Source organism: Uloborus diversus, chromosome 2 (genome assembly GCF_026930045.1).
Source record: "Uloborus diversus isolate 005 chromosome 2, Udiv.v.3.1, whole genome shotgun sequence".
Taxonomy (NCBI): domain Eukaryota; kingdom Metazoa; phylum Arthropoda; class Arachnida; order Araneae; family Uloboridae; genus Uloborus; species Uloborus diversus.
Window position 1 is genome coordinate 31580405 of NC_072732.1, and position 18425 is coordinate 31598829.

At 37.8% G+C, this 18425-nt stretch overlaps 1 protein-coding gene across 1 annotated transcript in view; it reads right to left on the reverse strand.

The window, feature by feature from the left end:
* LOC129235165 (tubulin beta-4B chain-like) overlaps window positions 1–17526 on the reverse strand; it is a 29642-nt gene extending 12116 nt beyond the window's left edge. The window contains exons 1-2 of the mRNA XM_054868855.1: window positions 17452–17526; window positions 8797–8905 (exon numbers count right to left, since the gene is read on the reverse strand). Coding sequence (XP_054724830.1) covers window positions 8797–8905; window positions 17452–17508 — 166 coding nt within the window. The 5' untranslated portion in view covers window positions 17509–17526. The remainder of the gene's footprint in view (window positions 1–8796; window positions 8906–17451) is intronic.
* Between the last annotated feature and the right edge of the window lie 899 nt (window positions 17527–18425).

Below are 18425 nucleotides of genomic sequence, written 5' to 3' on the forward strand. Positions count from 1 at the left end.
AGGGTTATTAGGGTTTTAGTATTGTGCGAGCAAAGAACATTTATAGAACAGTCAATGATGGTAAAAAAATAGGCTTTGTCGCTACTAACTTAAGGAAAGCTGAATTTTTGCAGGATGTTGGCAAATAAAGTATACACTAAAAAATTCAAAGTCCCGACCCCCACCCCTCTTGCTTTCTCCCCCACCTCCCTCCGAAACACTGCAAGAGCAGTACTATGATTATACGTTTTTCGTGTCGCAACTAATTAGGGAAAAGCTGAGTTTTGGCAGGATGTTTGTACATAAGGTACACACTAAAAAGCCACAAAGTCCCGACCTCCACCCCTCTTGCTTTCTCCCCCACCCCCTTCCGAAACATTGCAATAGCAGTACTATGATTATACGCTTTTTGTGTCACAACCAATTAGGGGAAAGCTTAATTTTGGCAGTACGTTAGTAAATAAAGAAAACACTAAAAAAACACAAAGTCCCGACCCCTACCCCTCTTGCTTCCACCCCCCCCCTCTCCGAAACACTTTGACCATCAAGAGCAGTACTATGATTATTCGCTTTTCTTTTCGCAGCTAATTAAGAGAAAGCTGAATTTTTGCACAATGTTAGTACATAAAGTGTACACTAAAACCTAAACAGTCCTGACCCCAACCCCTCTTGCTGCTCCTCCCCCTCTCCTTCCGAAACATTGCACACTGATCAGTTCAGTACTATAATTATACGCGTAGAGGTTGAAAATTTATGATGTTACTAGGGTGTTCCTTTTTTTATTTCACTCCTAACAATATTATAAACCAGTGGTGCCCAACCTAAGGGTTAGGTGCCGTATCCGGCCCGCGAAGCTGATCCGTGTTGCCCGTTGTTTTGTGAAATGTTACAACTCGAAGAGCACGATTAATGATAATGTTACAAATTGTTAGTCAAGTATTTAGAAATTGGTTTCTGAAAACATTGTTCGGGACAACTGTTATACACAAATTATGAAACATACACTTTTTATGTAGATAGCTCAGTTTCACCATTTTACCAACTTAATCATATACAGAAATCTCATAACAAAAACCAAAAAGTAACTTAAAAAAATTAATAGCTTTTTATCATTACGTCTTGGAAAGAAATGTTTGTACGAAATTTAGAGATAACTAGCAAAAATACCCGGCGTTGCCTTGGTCAGTAATAATTATGAGAAACAATCGTTACTTGCCCTTGTTTTCTGTTTTAAGCGAAAGAATTTAAAACAAACCTTTTTGACGTGATTAAAAATCGAGCTTCTTCCTTACTCATTAAACTAAAATAGCAATAAGTATAAAGATCAAAATAGTATTCAATTAGAAACGAAAGCACGACATTTAAGCATATACAAATTATAAGAATTTCCGAAATACGAAATTAAACCTTACATGTTTAAAAAGATTTATCTGTTAGTACTTTTTTTTTAAATCTAAAACCTTCTCTGTATGGCTATTGATGTACGAACTGTTTTAAAAAATGTAGCCGCCCGTGTTCCCCTTACACTTGCTTTAGTTATTTTGGGAAATTTCAATTTTTGTGTGCACTTGGTGCGGTTTAAAATCTTACCAAATTTGCGAGAATCATTTTGGGATAATGCTCCCCCCTCCTTACTAATTTTTAGTATAGAAAATTGTTGCCAGATGCTGAGATACTTTTGGTCAAAATAAAATGGCGCTAAACGGTTTCATCCGAAATGTTTCCAAAATAAGTAGTAAAATTTGGCGATTGTTTGAAATCGTACAAAAAGAAAAATTAATGGAAGTTTTTGTGCGGTTTATGGATTTGCCTAATTTAGTTGTTGAATTATTTTACACAGTATTTTTTTAAATTTTTTTTAAGTATCTTTGATTGGCGATATTTTGTTTATATGGTGAAAGCTGAGAAACATTATTACGTAGTCTTTGGGCTCAAAAACAGCGACAGTGGAAAAAACTGCCAAATGCATCAGCTACTGAAATCTGTCTGAAAAAATTCTGGCGATATTTCTGCTGGTTGGTTGGATATAGTGAGCAAGTGTCCAATCAGCATAAATAATAATAATAAACCATTAATTACATAAGTTCCGTTTAAAAGTAAAATGATCAGCCAAATCCATTTATTTTTAGCCAATCTTGTGGGAAAACGTTACTTTAAGATTTGACTTGAGAAAAGCTTCAAAAAGTCAGTCGAAACGCAAAAATATTCAACAATACAACAATTAGGAGTTGAGATGACACACTAAATAATAACTTGGGTTGATGAAAGCCTTCGAACAGGGAACAAAAAAGCTCATAACTCGTTTTTTATACAACTTAGAAACTTCGAACAGATGCTATCTTCAGCAGAAAAATTGGCGCTTTCGATGGACCTAAAATGTTAATATGTGCACGTTTTTTTCCACCTCCATATTGGGGCATTTATGCGAAAATTGGGACTAAAATTGGAATAAAAAGGGAACTATCAATCGGATTTTTTTCGAACTGGTCTATAAACCTTCCCAGTAACAAACTGAACAAACGGTGACAGTTTAAGCCAAATCTGCCGGGTAGTTTCTGAGATCTTAGGGAACAAATTTACCAAACTCCATTTTTATATATATAGATAATATGATAATAGTCATTTTCTTGAAATGGATCAACAATGTAATGACGTTCACTTAAAGTTTTTTACTACCATAATGGAATTATTTGTTACAAAAGTTTATAATTCGTTTGTGTCGGCGATAGTCTACAAAATAATATTAATGCTTGGCTAACTATTTAAACTTTAAATAAATCAGGAATAGTATATTTGAACTGATTATTTTCTCGCAGCGGATATTATTAACGTTTAATATTACTTTTGATTTTTATTTTTATGTCTTACATAAGAGGCCATCTTCCAATATTTCGTTGGTTTGGTCCCAAAATATTGTTACAGTGCATTCCACTACAGTGTCCACACATACAGTGCAATCGAACCTAGCTTTATTACAGATAAAGTTTGAACACATAATCTTTTCAATTGCAAGATACTAATTGGAGAAATTCACTTGAAGCAGAGGTAATCTTCATGAACTTAGGAATCAGTCTGTTGCATGAAGTATAATGCCAACCCCACTCTTCTGGGGGAAGTTTAAAACCTAACCAAGTTTGAATCTGGTATTGACCCTAAAAACTCTGGTGGAAACCTTAAAAAGATGTTGACGAGTGACGTCTGAAGTTGGTGGAAGTTTTGATAAATGAAAAGTGGACTTAAGGGACATTTTTGTGATTACTTGCTTTTCACAAACCTTTATTCAAACTTGGTTAGGTTTTAAACTTCCAGCAGAAGAATGGGTTTGGAAATATATTTCACAAGCAACAGACTGATTCCTAAGATCATGACAATAACCTCTCTGCTCCAAGTGAAATTCTCCTACTAATATCTTGCAACTGTAAAACATTGTGTTACAAACTGTAGCTAGCTGTCGTAAAACTGGGTTCGATTGTACGTCTATGTGTGGGCACTGTAGTGGAATGCATTGTAACAATATTTCAGACCAAGCCAACAAACTGTTAAATGACCCCTTATAAAAGAAACATTGTAGTTATAATAACTTGATGCCTTTTTTTGTGTTGAATGCAACCTGTTTTTCAGAAACCAGTTGCTACGTAGTCCTCGAGTTGTAACATTTCGCAAAACAACGGTTCACACTGATCAGTTTCATGGGCCGGATGTGACCCGTGGGACGTAGGTTGGGCACCACTGGATTATAATATTGTAAGAAGTGAAATAAAAAAAGGAATACTCCAGTATCATCATTAGTTTTCGAGCTGTAAGCGTATAATCATAATACTGCTGTTGCAATGTTTCGGACGGAACGGGGGGGGGGAGAAGCAATAGGGGTAGGGACTTTGTGTTTTTTTAGTGTATACTTAGTACACCAACATCTTGGAAAAAAATCAGCTTTACCTTATTTGGTTGGAACACGAAAAGCGTTAATCATAGTACTGCTCTTGCTATGTTTCGGAGGGGATGGGGAGGAAAGCAAGAGGGGTGGAGATCTGGGCTTTGTACTTTTTTAAAGAATACATTACGTACTAACATCCTGCCAAAATTCAGCTTTCTCTTCATTAGTTGCGACACGAAAAGCGTACAATGATAGTACTGTTCTTGCAGTGTTTCGGAGGGGGTGAGGAAGGGGGGGGGGCGGAGAAAGAGTGGTGGAGGTCGGGACTTTGTACTTTTTTAAAGAATACATTATGTACTAACATCCTGCCAAAATTCAGCTTTCCCCTAATTAGGTGCGACACAAAAAGCGTATAATCATAGTACCGCTATTGCAATGTATCGGAGAGGGTGGGGAGAAAGCAAAAGGGGTGGGGGTCGGGACTTCGTGGCTTTTTAGTGTGTACTTTATGTCTAACATCCTGCCAAAATTCAGCTTTCCCCTAATTAGTTGCGACACGAAAAACGTATAATCACAGTACTGCTCTTGCAATGTTTTGGAGGGGGGGGGGGGGGTCGGGACTTTGTATTTTTTTAGTGTATACTTTATGTATTAATAACCTGCAAAAATTTAGCTTTCCCTAAATTTGTTGCGACACGAAACCTTTATTGACTGGGGTATTGGTGAGAGATTTCGCATGTCAGTTAAACCATACATATTTATTTTTTATCATGAGTGGAATAAAATGGTAGAAAGATTACAGAATTCGACAAGTTTAAAGAAATAATGTTAGATCAATTAAAAAGAAAACTACCACCATTTATCCGTGAGAATGTTGTTGATGATTTGCATGGCATGACATAATTAAATCATAACGCAGAAATTAGAAAAATACGAAACAGAAAAATTTTAAATTAACCGATTCGGCAATTTGAGAAAAATAACTCGGCTACAAATGCAAAACAATTAGTGCTAACCAAGCAAGGCAAAGAAGTATCATCTCCTTTTGATATTAATTCGTAATGTCATATAGTTAAATTATCTAGCATTAATTGTTATTCTTGTCAGGCCACAATTATTATTTAGTTTTATCAAGAACTGATAAATATCGAATTCAATATCGTGGAAATAGCTGCTTAGAACTACGAACTACGTAATTTGCATTAATTTTTAACGTTTAGTAATGCTTCTTGAATTTTCATTTCTTTCTACGTGGGCCAGAATATCAATAAGACTTTGAAAATCAATTTAAGAATAATAAAGCGAAAAAATCATGCATACAAACAAAATTTACTAGGCTTATTAGCATTTTCTTCGTTACCACGTGCGTTGGTTTTACTTTTTTCGTCCGCCATTAGAAAGTGACTACAGTGCCCCCTATAGTTCGTTGGAGTTGCGAATAGTTTGCATCTGTGCTTTAGAAACCAGTTCCTGAATATTTGAGACCGATTTTGTAATATTTATCCCAACAAAACATAAATGTGAAAAAGAAGCCAAGTTCGGTCGAAATGAGATTCAGGGTAGACGGTGTCACCGACAAAAAAAGTTCAGATCTAAACGGTTACCAAGTTCCATAGCAGTTCCTCATAGATGTTGGATTTTCCCATGTTCTTCGATTCATCTAGAAAACAATTTTTTACTTTCTTTGATAATGGATTTTAAACTTGCGGGAAGTTTCAGTCATCATTTTTTTTTTTTTTTTTTTTCAAACTTGCCAAGTTTTAAATCCAATATCAAAGAAAATAAAAAATTGTTTTCTAGATGAATCGAAGAACATGGGAAAATCCAACATCTATGAGGAACTGCTATGGAACTTGGTAACCGTTTAGATCTGAACTTTTTTTGTCGGTGACACCGTCTACCCTGAATCTCATTTCGACCGAACTTGGCTTCTTTTTCACATTTATGTTTTGTTGGGATATCATTACTTTTTGAAAAGCTAAATCAAAGGTCATGTTCTAATTTAGACAATTATAAATGCAAAAGGATATACAAATATATGATTTCCTTTCTTTTCTCTGCTTTTACGGTGCACTGGTTTGCGGTTTCGTTTTATTCGCACCTCAAATAAACTATAGGGGGCGCTGCAGCTACTGTATAATGGCGGATGAAAAAGGTAAAACAAACAAATGCCGTAACTTATAACTTGCTTTGACGCTTAGTGAATGACAGATATTTTCATCGTGTTTGTGGGAAACTTTCCTTTCCATTCTTCTGAAATTACATTACACCACAAACTGTCTGAAGCTTGTAATTTATCCCAAAGAAAGCACGTGGAATGGAATGTTGTACTTTTTTTTTTAGTATTGTTTAGAGCCGCTATATAGATAGGCCGACGCATCAGCTTAAGTTTAGCCATTTTGGATCGGATTTTTCATTGTTGCATCCTAGGGTTACCACAGCAAAGTTTCGGATTTCGCCAAATTTGCCGAAAATAATATTTTATTTAATAAACAATTCACGTGCCGCTAAAAATTAATCACAGTGAACAATCACCAAACGCGATAACACGCCAGAAAAGACAACCACTCAAACACACGCTCCGATCCAAAATGGCTAATCTTAAGCTGATGCGTCGGCTCGTATATATGGGGGCTTTAGTATTGTTAATCATCGCAATGTAGCGTATACGAGCTCTGGTGTTGCGAGTTAGAAGTTTTGAAGAAATTTCGATAACTAAAGACTTGGTGCTATCGCCAATTTTGGGAAATAATTGTCTTTTTTTTTTCCTATTTATCAGCAAGGCCGAAGTACATTAACTCTTGGTCTTTGGCGTCTTCAAATTTCTCGACAGTTAGGAAAATTGCTAAGACTCATCTCAAAATCTGTCTGGAATTTCTTTATTGTTCGGAGGGATTATCATAACGTAGATCGTAAAATATGCAGAATTGGCGAAAATATTTCTTAATTGTTGAAATTATTGCTGCCATTTTTGCTCCTCCGGTAAAATTTTGCATTGAATTGAGATATAAAGGTTTATAAACTTTAAAGCTGGTTATTTTTGATTTTAAAGACTTAGCTCTAGATTTGCAATTTTTTAATGGATCATTTTTCATTTTGGCAGAACTTAAAGTGCTGTTTAAAGCCCCATCTTGGTTAGAAGTTAAATTGTTAATTTAAAACTTCAACAACCTTGTTTTGGCAACGTTTGATGAGCCCATTTGTTTTGATTTATTTGGCGAAATATTTTGCAATCGCGCGGTGAAGTGATTTCGCCGTGATGCTCATAAAAAATAGCGTAGTTTTTTGCTATTTTAATGTAGTTTTTTGACTTTTTAGATTTTTCCCTTTACATATGCATGAAAATATATCTTTATGCCAAATTTCAAGTATGTGAGACTCTTGGAAGTTCGTAAACATTTTGATAAGTGAGTGAGTGAGTCAGTGTTAAAAATGACACTTTTTTGATCTTAATAATTCCATAACTATAAGAGGTACACTCATGAAATTTAGGATTATAGGTCTGCTATGCAGCTCTATTAGACATACAAAATTTCAAGCACGTAGATTTAATAGTTTCTGAGAAATGAGGGGGTCAAAAGTAGCTTGAAATGATTCGTGTAAGATACACACTGGCAGATGTGTCGCCTGATTTCCGAACTTGGCTGACACACTGCCGTGTGTCTAAATTTTGATAACGAATAAATATTAAAGGTTACTTTGGAAGGTTCCCGAATGCGGTTTTCGATTGGCAACATTGAACATAAAAACGGGCCACATGGGTCATCTTCACGAGCCGCATGTGATCCACGGGCCATAGGTTGGACACCACTGGTTTATTCCATTTAAACAAATTGTTAAGGAAAATTCAGTGTGAATTGATAAAAAGATCCTTACCTAACCAAGATCGAAAGAAAAGTTTTGCAATCCTTTACCCAGATTGACGAGTATTAACCAAAGGCGAAACGGCAGTCTCTGGATACTGAAACGAGCTGTTCGACGTTTGCTAGCAATCTCACCGTAGCTCTTATCTGGCCATGAGGCATTAATTTGCAGCTTCATAACCTAGATTTTGTTTCTTCATTTTGATGTGGAGCTGTATCATATTTGCGGAACTTCCGCTGGTTTGCTAAAATATTTTTTATCTACCACTGTAAAATCAGCTTCTATGTGAGATGATTTCTGCATCAGCTCTGTTACAGAATTTCAGATTGACGAGCCCAAAACAAGGGAAAACTGCAATCTTTTGAGGCTGTAACAAACTGTTCGGTATCGCTTTTAAAGTAAATCTTCATTAATCCAGCTATTTAAATGTACACATTGTATAAATAAATGGTGAACTAGCGCAATAATATATTTTTGGAATTTTTTCTTGTACAGCTTTGTATTTCATCGTCTTGAACTCAAAATACAATTTTTACTGTGCACACTAGTTCGTTTATGTGCCGTGACTCAATTTATAGGTTATTTTCTTTAATTCGTACTTTCATTAATTCGGACGACGAGGTGTATCTCCCTCCTATTAGTCCGGGTTGAGGAGGTTCTTTTGTATTTGCTATGCTTCTAAATTCCGTCAAAAAGAAGAAAAAAAATTTTTTTTAAGCTCAAAATGTAACTTTTTCTTAAAAAGGACTAACAGTAGAAATTAGTTCGTTGTGTTTATGCATTCATAAATGAGTCAGTGAGAAGCAAAGGGATATAAGTGAACAATTTCATTTTTTTAAATTACGCATTTGAAGTTGCGGTCCTAGGTAGGCTTTCATTGATTTTTTTTTCTTAATCATACTGTATAGCAATACCTATGTATTACTATCTCTTGTCCCGAAACAGAGAAAAGGTTCACCATTCATTTGTACTAGTTATCTGCAAATTTTTAATTTTGGCACTTTCATCCCTTTCCTTCTCACTGGCTCAAATGAGATACATATCGTATCAGCGCAGCAGTGTCTCCCACTCTCACTTACCTGTAGCTTCGTTATAGTACACATTTATACGCTCCAGCTGCAAATCCGAATCTCCGTGATAAGTACCAGTGGGATCGATTCCGTGCTCATCCGAGATGACTTCCCAGAACTGAAATAAACATAAACGCTACTCATTAACGCAAAACATGCTGATATTTGACGTTGAATATTCGAATTCTACAACGGTGACTGCAAAAAAATCTTTCTTTGCCTCCATAGGCAGCGCAATTTTTCACCATTTATTAATGTTCAACAGTCCTTTCCTCGTCAATGTTAATAACTGAAATTTCGAGAAATTACTAAGTCGTGGAAATTCATAGTTTAGCAGGAAAACTTATTGCCGTTTTAACCGAGTCATGTGACTGACGATTGCTCATTGTTAGATTGCCATTGCGCAAATCCAATGTTAAACCAACACCCATCAATGTGTACAGGGTGAATTTGATCGAATCTGCCCTACGAAAGGGGGTGATAGAAGAGCCCAAGCGGAGCATAGAACCACCTATTATTGTGTCCAATCCTAAACCGTAACTGAGTAATGGTAATTATAAGGAAAATGAGTAAAAAAACAAAATTCTGAGAAAACGACCGATTTTTGAGATTCCTGTAGGACCTACACACAAAATAAGTACATATTTGGAAAGAGCAGACTAAATCCTAGAAATTGATACTTTTTCCATCAAGATAGTCGCATTTTACAGCGATCTTCAAGCTTTGAAACATTGGACACACTCAGAATTGAAGTGGTGCCAAAGTTTTCAATCGTAACAAGACGAAACCTTCCACTTAAATGTAAAAAGATAAAATAAATAACTAAATTGCCATTTAAAACGTGAAAATTATCTTTATGCCGAATACTCGTTCAGTTTTCAAAATTCGCCAGACTACTCAAAACAATATCTGCTTTTAAAATGAAGCAAAAAACAGTTTTAGTAAAATTTAAAATTCAAATTTCAATTTTCAAACAGAACAAGTTATTAAACAAGATTAAAAGTTCCATGAAGCTGAAAAATAGTAAACCAAAAAATTAATTTAATTAATTTAAATGTAAAACAATCGGTGGAATTATCTTAAAAAGGAACATGGCAAATTGCGGAAATATTTCCAATTGCCTGAATAGCTGCTGCCATTTTTACTCCTCATGTTTTAATTTTCGTTTTTAATGGAACTTTTCATGTTAGTTAATGGCTTGTTTTTTAATATTTAGATGATTATTTTATAAGTTAATAGCTTTATTTAATTACCTGTCGCAATTTTTCTATTTTAATGAAATTTTTAGGTGTGCTTAATGGCTTGCTTTGTTTAAAAACAAAACTTTAAAAGCTAAATTTCAATGGCATTGATTTTGGCAGATTTGATTAGCAGATTAGCCTTTTGTTGGAGGGAAAAGTTTGAAAACGCTCAAAGTGTAGACGTTATGATGGTTCTTCCAAGCATCCCGCCAAAAATATAAAATTAGCAAATGTTCGAAACAGTTATTATAGTATAATGCCGCCAAGCCGTGCTAACGTGTTTACATTTTACGGCAACCTTTGTAAACTGTGAAGGAAAGACAAAACACAAAACAGCACAATTGACGAGTTATCACTGAAAAAAGTTGCAAAAAAAAAAAAAAAAAATGTCGCCAACTCGGCGATTTAACTAAAGCTGTTCCAAAAATTCCATCAAAATGTAAAACTCATGCATGTGGAGAACAAAATGGTGGCAGCAATATCATCCTATACGAAATTTCTTTCGCCACTTCGACATGTTCCAGGTTATGGTAATTCCTCTTAAACACCATTAAACGTTCCATTACATTAAAGTAATCCACCAAGTGTTAAAGATACGGTAGCGTAATCTCGGCGTGTTTTCAAAAATTTTGGCGCCACAACCATTCCAAAAGTTTCTGTGAAATCTAAATTTTTTTTCCAAATACGTAAATAAAAACAGCCATTAAACACTATTAAAAGTTTCTTTAAAATATGAAATAATCCCAAAGCAAGCCATTAACTGACATTAAGAGTTCCAGACTAAAATTAAAGAATCCGCCAAACAAATTATGCATTTACAACTCCATTATTTATTTTACATTTCACCAAGCGACTGCTTTTATGTAACCCTGCCAAAATTTTAATCACATTCTAAATACTTCCTTTCTAAATAATTGCAAAGTGCTTAATTAATGATCTAAAACTCATTGGGATACAAGGGGATACAAATACAAGGTTGTACAACAATTAAGCATTTTTAAATTATTGTACAAATGATATAAATCAAAACTTTAATACAAAGTAAGAATAATATTGTTACGGATTCGGTGCGACTTCCACTTTCTTGAAATGAAGACACAGTTCTTGATAAAAGCACAGGAAATTTATTTACACTATGTACAGGAAAGATCGTCAACAACTGCAAAATTATTCATCAGCAATTAAGCAATTATCACGCAACACCGTAAACTCAACGTTTACACACGTATTTACTTCCAAATACGAAAACAACACAGCGAAATGCCTCGCTATAAACAGAGCTAATACACACACTCAGTTCGAAATCTGAATCGAAACTCAACTGTTTATCCATCGCTAACGGCTTAAATACACCGAAAAGAATTTTCTCAAATATTCCACACGCTTCTCGAAATGCGTTGACCGTTATCAAATTTTATCAATGAACAGAAAGGGAATAGGGGTCGTATATTTTAGCCATATGAAAAAGGGGTTGTATATTCATTACGGGAAACTATTTACAGGTTACGTTACTACAATAATTACTATTTGCAGGATTTGTAACATTGCCCCCTTCCTAAGGACTGCACGTCCCGGGCAGTACAATCCCCAGAAAGGGTGCCAAACTTCTATCACAAGTTCACAATTCCACACATTAAATAATAACTAACAGATACAGAAAACACAATAATAACAAGAAATATTACTAAACATTAAAAGCAAAAATTATCTACAACTTTTATGTTATCAACCATGGTTGTTTACGTAATACTCATGAACTATGGCCATAGTATGGGGCTAACCGATCATAATGTACAACCCTAGGTTTTGCATTAGGTGATTTTTGGATCCTCACCACGACGTCATTTAGTCGGTTAAGGACTTTGTAGGGTCCATCCCAATGCGACTGCAATTTGGGTGACAGACCTTTCCGTCGGATGGGATTCCATAACCAAACCTTGTCGCCTTCGTTGAATTCATGTCCAGTAGACCTTGTGTCGTATCGGGTCTTCATCTTCTCCGCCGCGATGTTGATTCGCTCTCGTGCGAAGTTATGAACGTCTTCCAACCGGGCCTGGAGATCCTGGATGTACTCCTCAGGCGATGAAGGCGCATCCGGAGGACGACCGAAGACGAGATCACAAGGTAGCCGAAGCTCTCGTCCGAAGAGCATCTGAGATGGGGCAAATCCGGTAGTCTCGTGGACAGCACTGCGGTAGGCCAGCAGGAACAAAGGTAGCTTCTTGTCCCAATCCTGTTGATTTCTGGATACCATAAGTGAGAGATTGTTCAGGATTGTGCGGTTAAATCTCTCCACCATGCCGTCCGATTGTGGGTGTAGTGGTGTTGTCCTAGTTTTCTCAATTCCGAGAATTTGACATAGGCCCTTAAACACAGCTGAGATGAAATTTCTCCCTTGATCGGAATGAATCTGCAAAGGTGTTCCGTATCTCGAGATCCAATGCTGGACTAGAGTCTCTGCTACGGTAGCAGCTTCTTGATCTGGAATGGGATATGCTTCCGGCCATTTGGTGAAGTAGTCGATGGAAACAAGAATGTATTTGTTCCCATCAGCAGTTCTTGGTAGAGGACCCAGGATGTCGATCCCAATTCGTTCGAAAGGAGCTCCAACGTTGTACAGATGTAGCTTCCCTCTGCTTCTTTTCTTCGGTCCTTTACGAGCAGAACAGGCGTCACAAGAATGGCACCACTTCTCCACGTCATCCTTCGCCTTGCTCCAGAAGAAGCGCTCCCGAACTTTATTGAGGGTTTTCAAGACACCAAAATGTCCTCCAGTCGCACTACTATGTATTTCTTTCAGAACATCTGAAATCCTTGATCGGGGAAGTAGTAACTGCCACCTAGATGTTTTGCCGTCGTCAGATTCCCATTTTCGGTACAGTACGCCGTTCCGTAAATGGAGCGAGTTCCATAAAGCCCAGTATCTTTTTGTTGCAGGAGTGAAGGTGGAAACGTCCTGCCAGCGAGGGCGTCGACTGTCACTTTCCATGAACTCCAAAATTGGTTTTATGTCGGGGTCTTCAAGTTGATCTTTTCGAACTTGGTCATCACTCCATGGATCAGGTTCTGATGAAGTTGGAGTCACTGTCACCTGATAGGCATTAGGGCTAGTCGTTCCATACTGTTTCTCGATTCGGGAACAATAATTGCAGTTCTCAGGACAGGGTCTCCTTGATAAAGCGTCTGCATTGCCGTGAGACAACCCTTTTCGGTGCTTGATCTCCATGTCATATTCCTGGAGCCGCTGAATCCACCTGGCTATCTGACCTTCCGGATTTTTGAAGTTCAAAAGCCAAGTTAATGAGGCATGATCTGTCCGAAGCAGAAATTTTCGGCCGTAGAGGTAATGATGGAAGTGTTCTACAGCTTTCACTATGGCCAGTAACTCCTTTCTGGTGACGCAGTAATTTCGCTCCGACTTTGATAAGCATTTGCTCCAGTAAGCGATGACATGTTCATTTCCGTCAATTTCTTGGGATAAAACAGCTCCGATGCCCTCGTTGCTCGCATCAGTGTCCAGGATAAAGGATTTTTCAGGCTGAGGATAGGCGAGGATAGGCGTTGATGTTAAAGCCTCCTTCAGTCGTAGAAACGCATCTTCGCATTCTTTGGACCATTCAAACTTTTGCTTGCTCTCCGTCAGCTTATGCAAAGGTCGTGCGATGTTGGAAAAACCCTTTACAAACTTCCTGTAGTACGTGCAGAGCCCCAGGAAACTTCGCAGCTGATGGATGTTTTCGGGACGACTCCAACTCCTGACCGCAGATACCTTCTCTGGATCGGTTTGCACACCCTCAGAAGAGATGATGTGACCAAGGTAGTTCACTTCCCGGCGGAACAAATTACATTTGGACGGGCTTAACTTCAGATTGGCTTCCTTAAGCTTTTGCAGCACCTTCCTAAGATTTGCCAGATGTTCTTCGAAGCTGCGTCCCACGATGATGATATCGTCTAAGTAGACCAGACAGGATTCGTAAGAAAGTCCTCTTAACACTGTCTCCATAAGACGCTCGAACGTAGCTGGTGCATTGCAGAGGCCGAAGGGCATCACTTTAAACTGCCATAAGCCTTGTCCAGTTGTAAATGCTGTCTTTTCTCGGTCATCAGGGTGTATCTCAACCTGCCAGTAGCCGCTCTTCAAGTCCAGGGTCGAAAACCACTTGTGTCCGGAAAGAGTGTCTAAGGTGTCGTCTATCCGTGGAAGAGGGTAACTGTCTTTCTTGGTGATTTCATTCAGTCGTCGGTAATCGACACAAAATCTGGTGGAGCCATCTTTCTTTCGGACCAAGACGATGGGAGAGGCCCAAGGACTGGATGAGGGTTCGATTACATCATTCTCCTTCATCTCTTTCAGGAGGGTCTCAACCTCTTCCTTCTTGGCGAACGGTAGTCGTCTTGGATGCTGTTTAATAGGGGGGTGTTCTCCAGTATAGATCCTATGCTGCGTTAAATTCGTCCGACCCACATCCTCCGATGTAGATGAAAACAGATGCTTGAAGTCGTCCACCAATTGTTCCGCAGCAGTTCTTTGATCCTTCGATAAGGGTGCACTCCCAATTAACTTCGATGTCAAGGACTCAGAAGACACAGTCTCGGGGGAATTGTTTCTTCTAATGATGCAGTTTACGGGAGTACAAGTTGCTAACACTTCGCCTTTCCGGATATTCCTTGGCCTTTCACTCACGTTGGCGACTCTCACTGGAATTACATCCTTAGAAAGGTCCACAAGCGTAGATGCTACCAGCACTCCTTTTGGGTTATTGCTTAAGTTGGGGTATTCAATGAGTCCAAATCTAAAACTATTGCTTTCTTCAATGGAGCCGGGTATTAATGATTCTGACCTTGAGGGAATTGATAAATCTGTTTGGGCAATTATTTGATGAGCGGATTTTACATCACTTTCTGCGGGAAAGACTGCTATGTCTTCTCTCGTCGAGTGCAGCTCGTTAGTCTTGAAGTCGAGGTTGAAGTCATACTTCTTTAAAAAGTCCAATCCGAGAATGAAGGGGTCTATGATAGCAGCAACGAATGCGGTATGATGGTAAATGGCATTTCCAAACACAATTTCTAAGTTCACTTTACCTTCAATCTCGATCTTGTCACCTGTCACAGTTTGGAGGGTAACGCAGGGCGGCGTCCACAGAATGTTGAGTCCAAATTGACGAGCCACATCTGTTCTAATGATCGTAACATTGGCTCCAGTGTCAATAATCAGTTCGCAGGGAAACCCGTTTACATATGCGTAAACAAACAGTCCATTACTGCCGCCACTCGTCGATGAAATCTGGAAAACTTTAAGATGGGGCTCATTCCAATTTGGCGACCTCCGCCCCGCGAGATTGCCATGGCTTAGTTTTCCTGGACCTGCGAGGGAGAGGTGCTCTTCCCTCTGGTTCCTTGACGAGCTTCACAGTTTCTTCGTAAGTGACCCTCGCCACCACATTTCCAGCACTTAAGTGATTGTCCATTATGGTCCTTGGGAGCCGAAGTCCTTTTGAGGATTCCTGCAATTTCTTTTATTTGCTTTTCCAGTTCAGCAAAACGTGACGAAACCGGATCAGGCTCATCAGTTTTCACGCCGCGGATTGAATGGCGATCCTTGCGGGTTGCTTGCTGGGCGGCCTCCAACTTCATCGCATACACAACAGCAGAACTCAGGTCTTTGACATCCGCCATCCGTAGAGCTTTCTGGATTTCCGGATCTCGAACCCCGTCGATGTAGTAGTTGAGTGCCAGGTTGTCTCGAACATCCGCAGGACAGTCACAAAAAGCAAGATGAGACAATCTCTCGACGTCCGCCGCTAGCTCTTGCAGGGTTTCCCCGGTTTTCTGGAAACGGGACTTCAACTGGAGTCGGCTGAAATCTTTCTGGCACTTCTCACCGAAGCGAAGCTCCAACGCAGATGTGAGGGCAGCGAAATCCAGGCGCTGGCTGTCCGGAAGGGTCTGGAGAATGTCCGCTGCGTCACCTCTCAGGGATGCTGCAAGATGACAGGCCTTGGTAGCAGAGTCCCATCCGTTCGCTTCCGCCACTATCATGAACTGAGTTTTGTAAACCTGCCACGAAGTTTTCGCATCAAATGTGGCAAGTTTAATGGACGGTCGAGCAACCGATGTGGGAGCGCCAAACTGTACAGAGCTGCTTTCCGCGGTCGCCAATCTCCTTTCCAGGTCTTTAAAGATGTCTTCTTTAAGTTGATGAAATTTTCTATCTTCTTCTTCCAGTTTATTTTCTACAGCATTGCATCGGCCTTCAACGGAACTTAATTTTTCTTCAAATTTCTCTTCGATTTTATTTTCCACTGCGATGAATCGGCCTTCAACTGCCTCAAACTTTCCTTCAATAGCATCAACTCGATGCTCTATCTCATTAAATTTATTTTCCATCACAGTCTTTACCGAAGTAAGATCGTTTTTAATTTCCTCTTGGTTAGAAACTAGGTCATTTTTCAGCACCGTTAAATCACTTTTCAATTGGTTTTGATTAGCCGCCATATCATTTTTTAATTGTTCTTGATTAGCTGCCATATCATTTTTTAATTGTTCTTGATTAGCCGCCATATCATTTTTTAATTGTTCTTGATTAGTCGCCATATCATTTTTTAATTGTTCTTGATTTGCAGTAAAACTTGCAGTCAAATCACTTTTTAATTGGTCTTGATTAGCCGCTAATTCATTTTTAACAGAGTTGATTGCATCAAGAAGTTGTTTTAATTGTTCATCCATTGCGCGAGTAATCACCATAAAATAAAGTCCAAATTCAAAAAGTCTTTATGAAAAAAATGTCCAAAGTCAGACTTACTCCAAGAAAGTCCAGAAGAAGCCCCACGTTGGGCGCCAAATTGTTACGGATTCGGTGCGACTTCCACTTTCTTGAAATGAAGACACAGTTCTTGATAAAAGCACAGGAAATTTATTTACACTATGTACAGGAAAGATCGTCAACAACTGCAAAATTATTCATCAGCAATTAAGCAATTATCACGCAACACCGTAAACTCAACGTTTACACACGTATTTACTTCCAAATACGAAAACAACACAGCGAAATGCCTCGCTATAAACAGAGCTAATACACACACTCAGTTCGAAATCTGAATCGAAACTCAACTGTTTATCCATCGCTAACGGCTTAAATACACCGAAAAGAATTTTCTCAAATATTCCACACGCTTCTCGAAATGCGTTGACCGTTATCAAATTTTATCAATGAACAGAAAGGGAATAGGGGTCGTATATTTTAGCCATATGAAAAAGGGGTTGTATATTCATTACGGGAAACTATTTACAGGTTACGTTACTACAATAATTACTATTTGCAGGATTTGTAACAATATAAGTAAAAACTGGTTAGATGTAGAATTTAAAAAAAAAAATGATTTTCAATCAAAATTTAAAGAGATATAATTTTTGTAAAAAGTACCTTAGCTCCAATTTGATTTCCACACTGGCCCGCTTGAATATGAACTATTTCTCTCATTATGAATTGGTTTAAAGATAATTTAATTTTTAAAACTCGGTACTTAGCATTCACTCAAATTAAATTTCTTTAGAGTGTTCTGAAAACTTTTTCTTAGCAGTTACAGTTTGCAACTCATTGAAGTAATTATTTTACAGCGGCGCTACAATTGTTATTTTTAGAAAGAATTTATGAATGATTAAAATTATCGAAGAGTTACAATTTATTTGCAACATTAAACTTAATTGTGTCTATTTTTTCTGCATTTCATTTCTTTTCTTTCTTTCTTTCTTTTTTTTTTTTTTTTTTTAAGGTTTCTGCTTTTCTTTTTGCAATTTTTTTTTCATATTTGCAAAATGAATTTTTCTTAGAAAATTGAGCTTAGAGAAATTCAATTTAACTTAATGTATGTGTGGCAACATTTACCTGTTTCCAGATCGTGATATTCAATTAAACCATTGATGTTCAAAAAGCAAATCCGGTCTGCAACTTGGGGATATTTCGATAATTGGGAATCTGGCGCGGTCGTCTCATTTTTGGCGTAAATATTTTTTTTTTTTTTGGTAACCCTGCTGATTTATAGTAACCTTATGTGAACAGATGTTTCCAATCTCTTTGTTTTGATTTGCAAAGAAAAATATACCTCTCGCGCTGGAGCCAAAAATTGACGCCAATGAAGAAAGATCGCCAGAATCCCAATTATCGAAATATCCCCTGCATCTTGCTACGGTTTTGCAGTTAAAATCATCGCTTTTTATTAATTAAGAAAAAAAACGGATTTGTTTGAAAAATTAAACTCAATATGGAACTTTTCTGGAAACCTGGTGGTTTTGCGAGTCTATAAAAATATACGACAGTCCTGCAATTCTGTTGACATTAGTATGAAATGCAACCCCATTGAGAGAGCCCCTTTATGTTAGAGATACTATTAGTCTAAT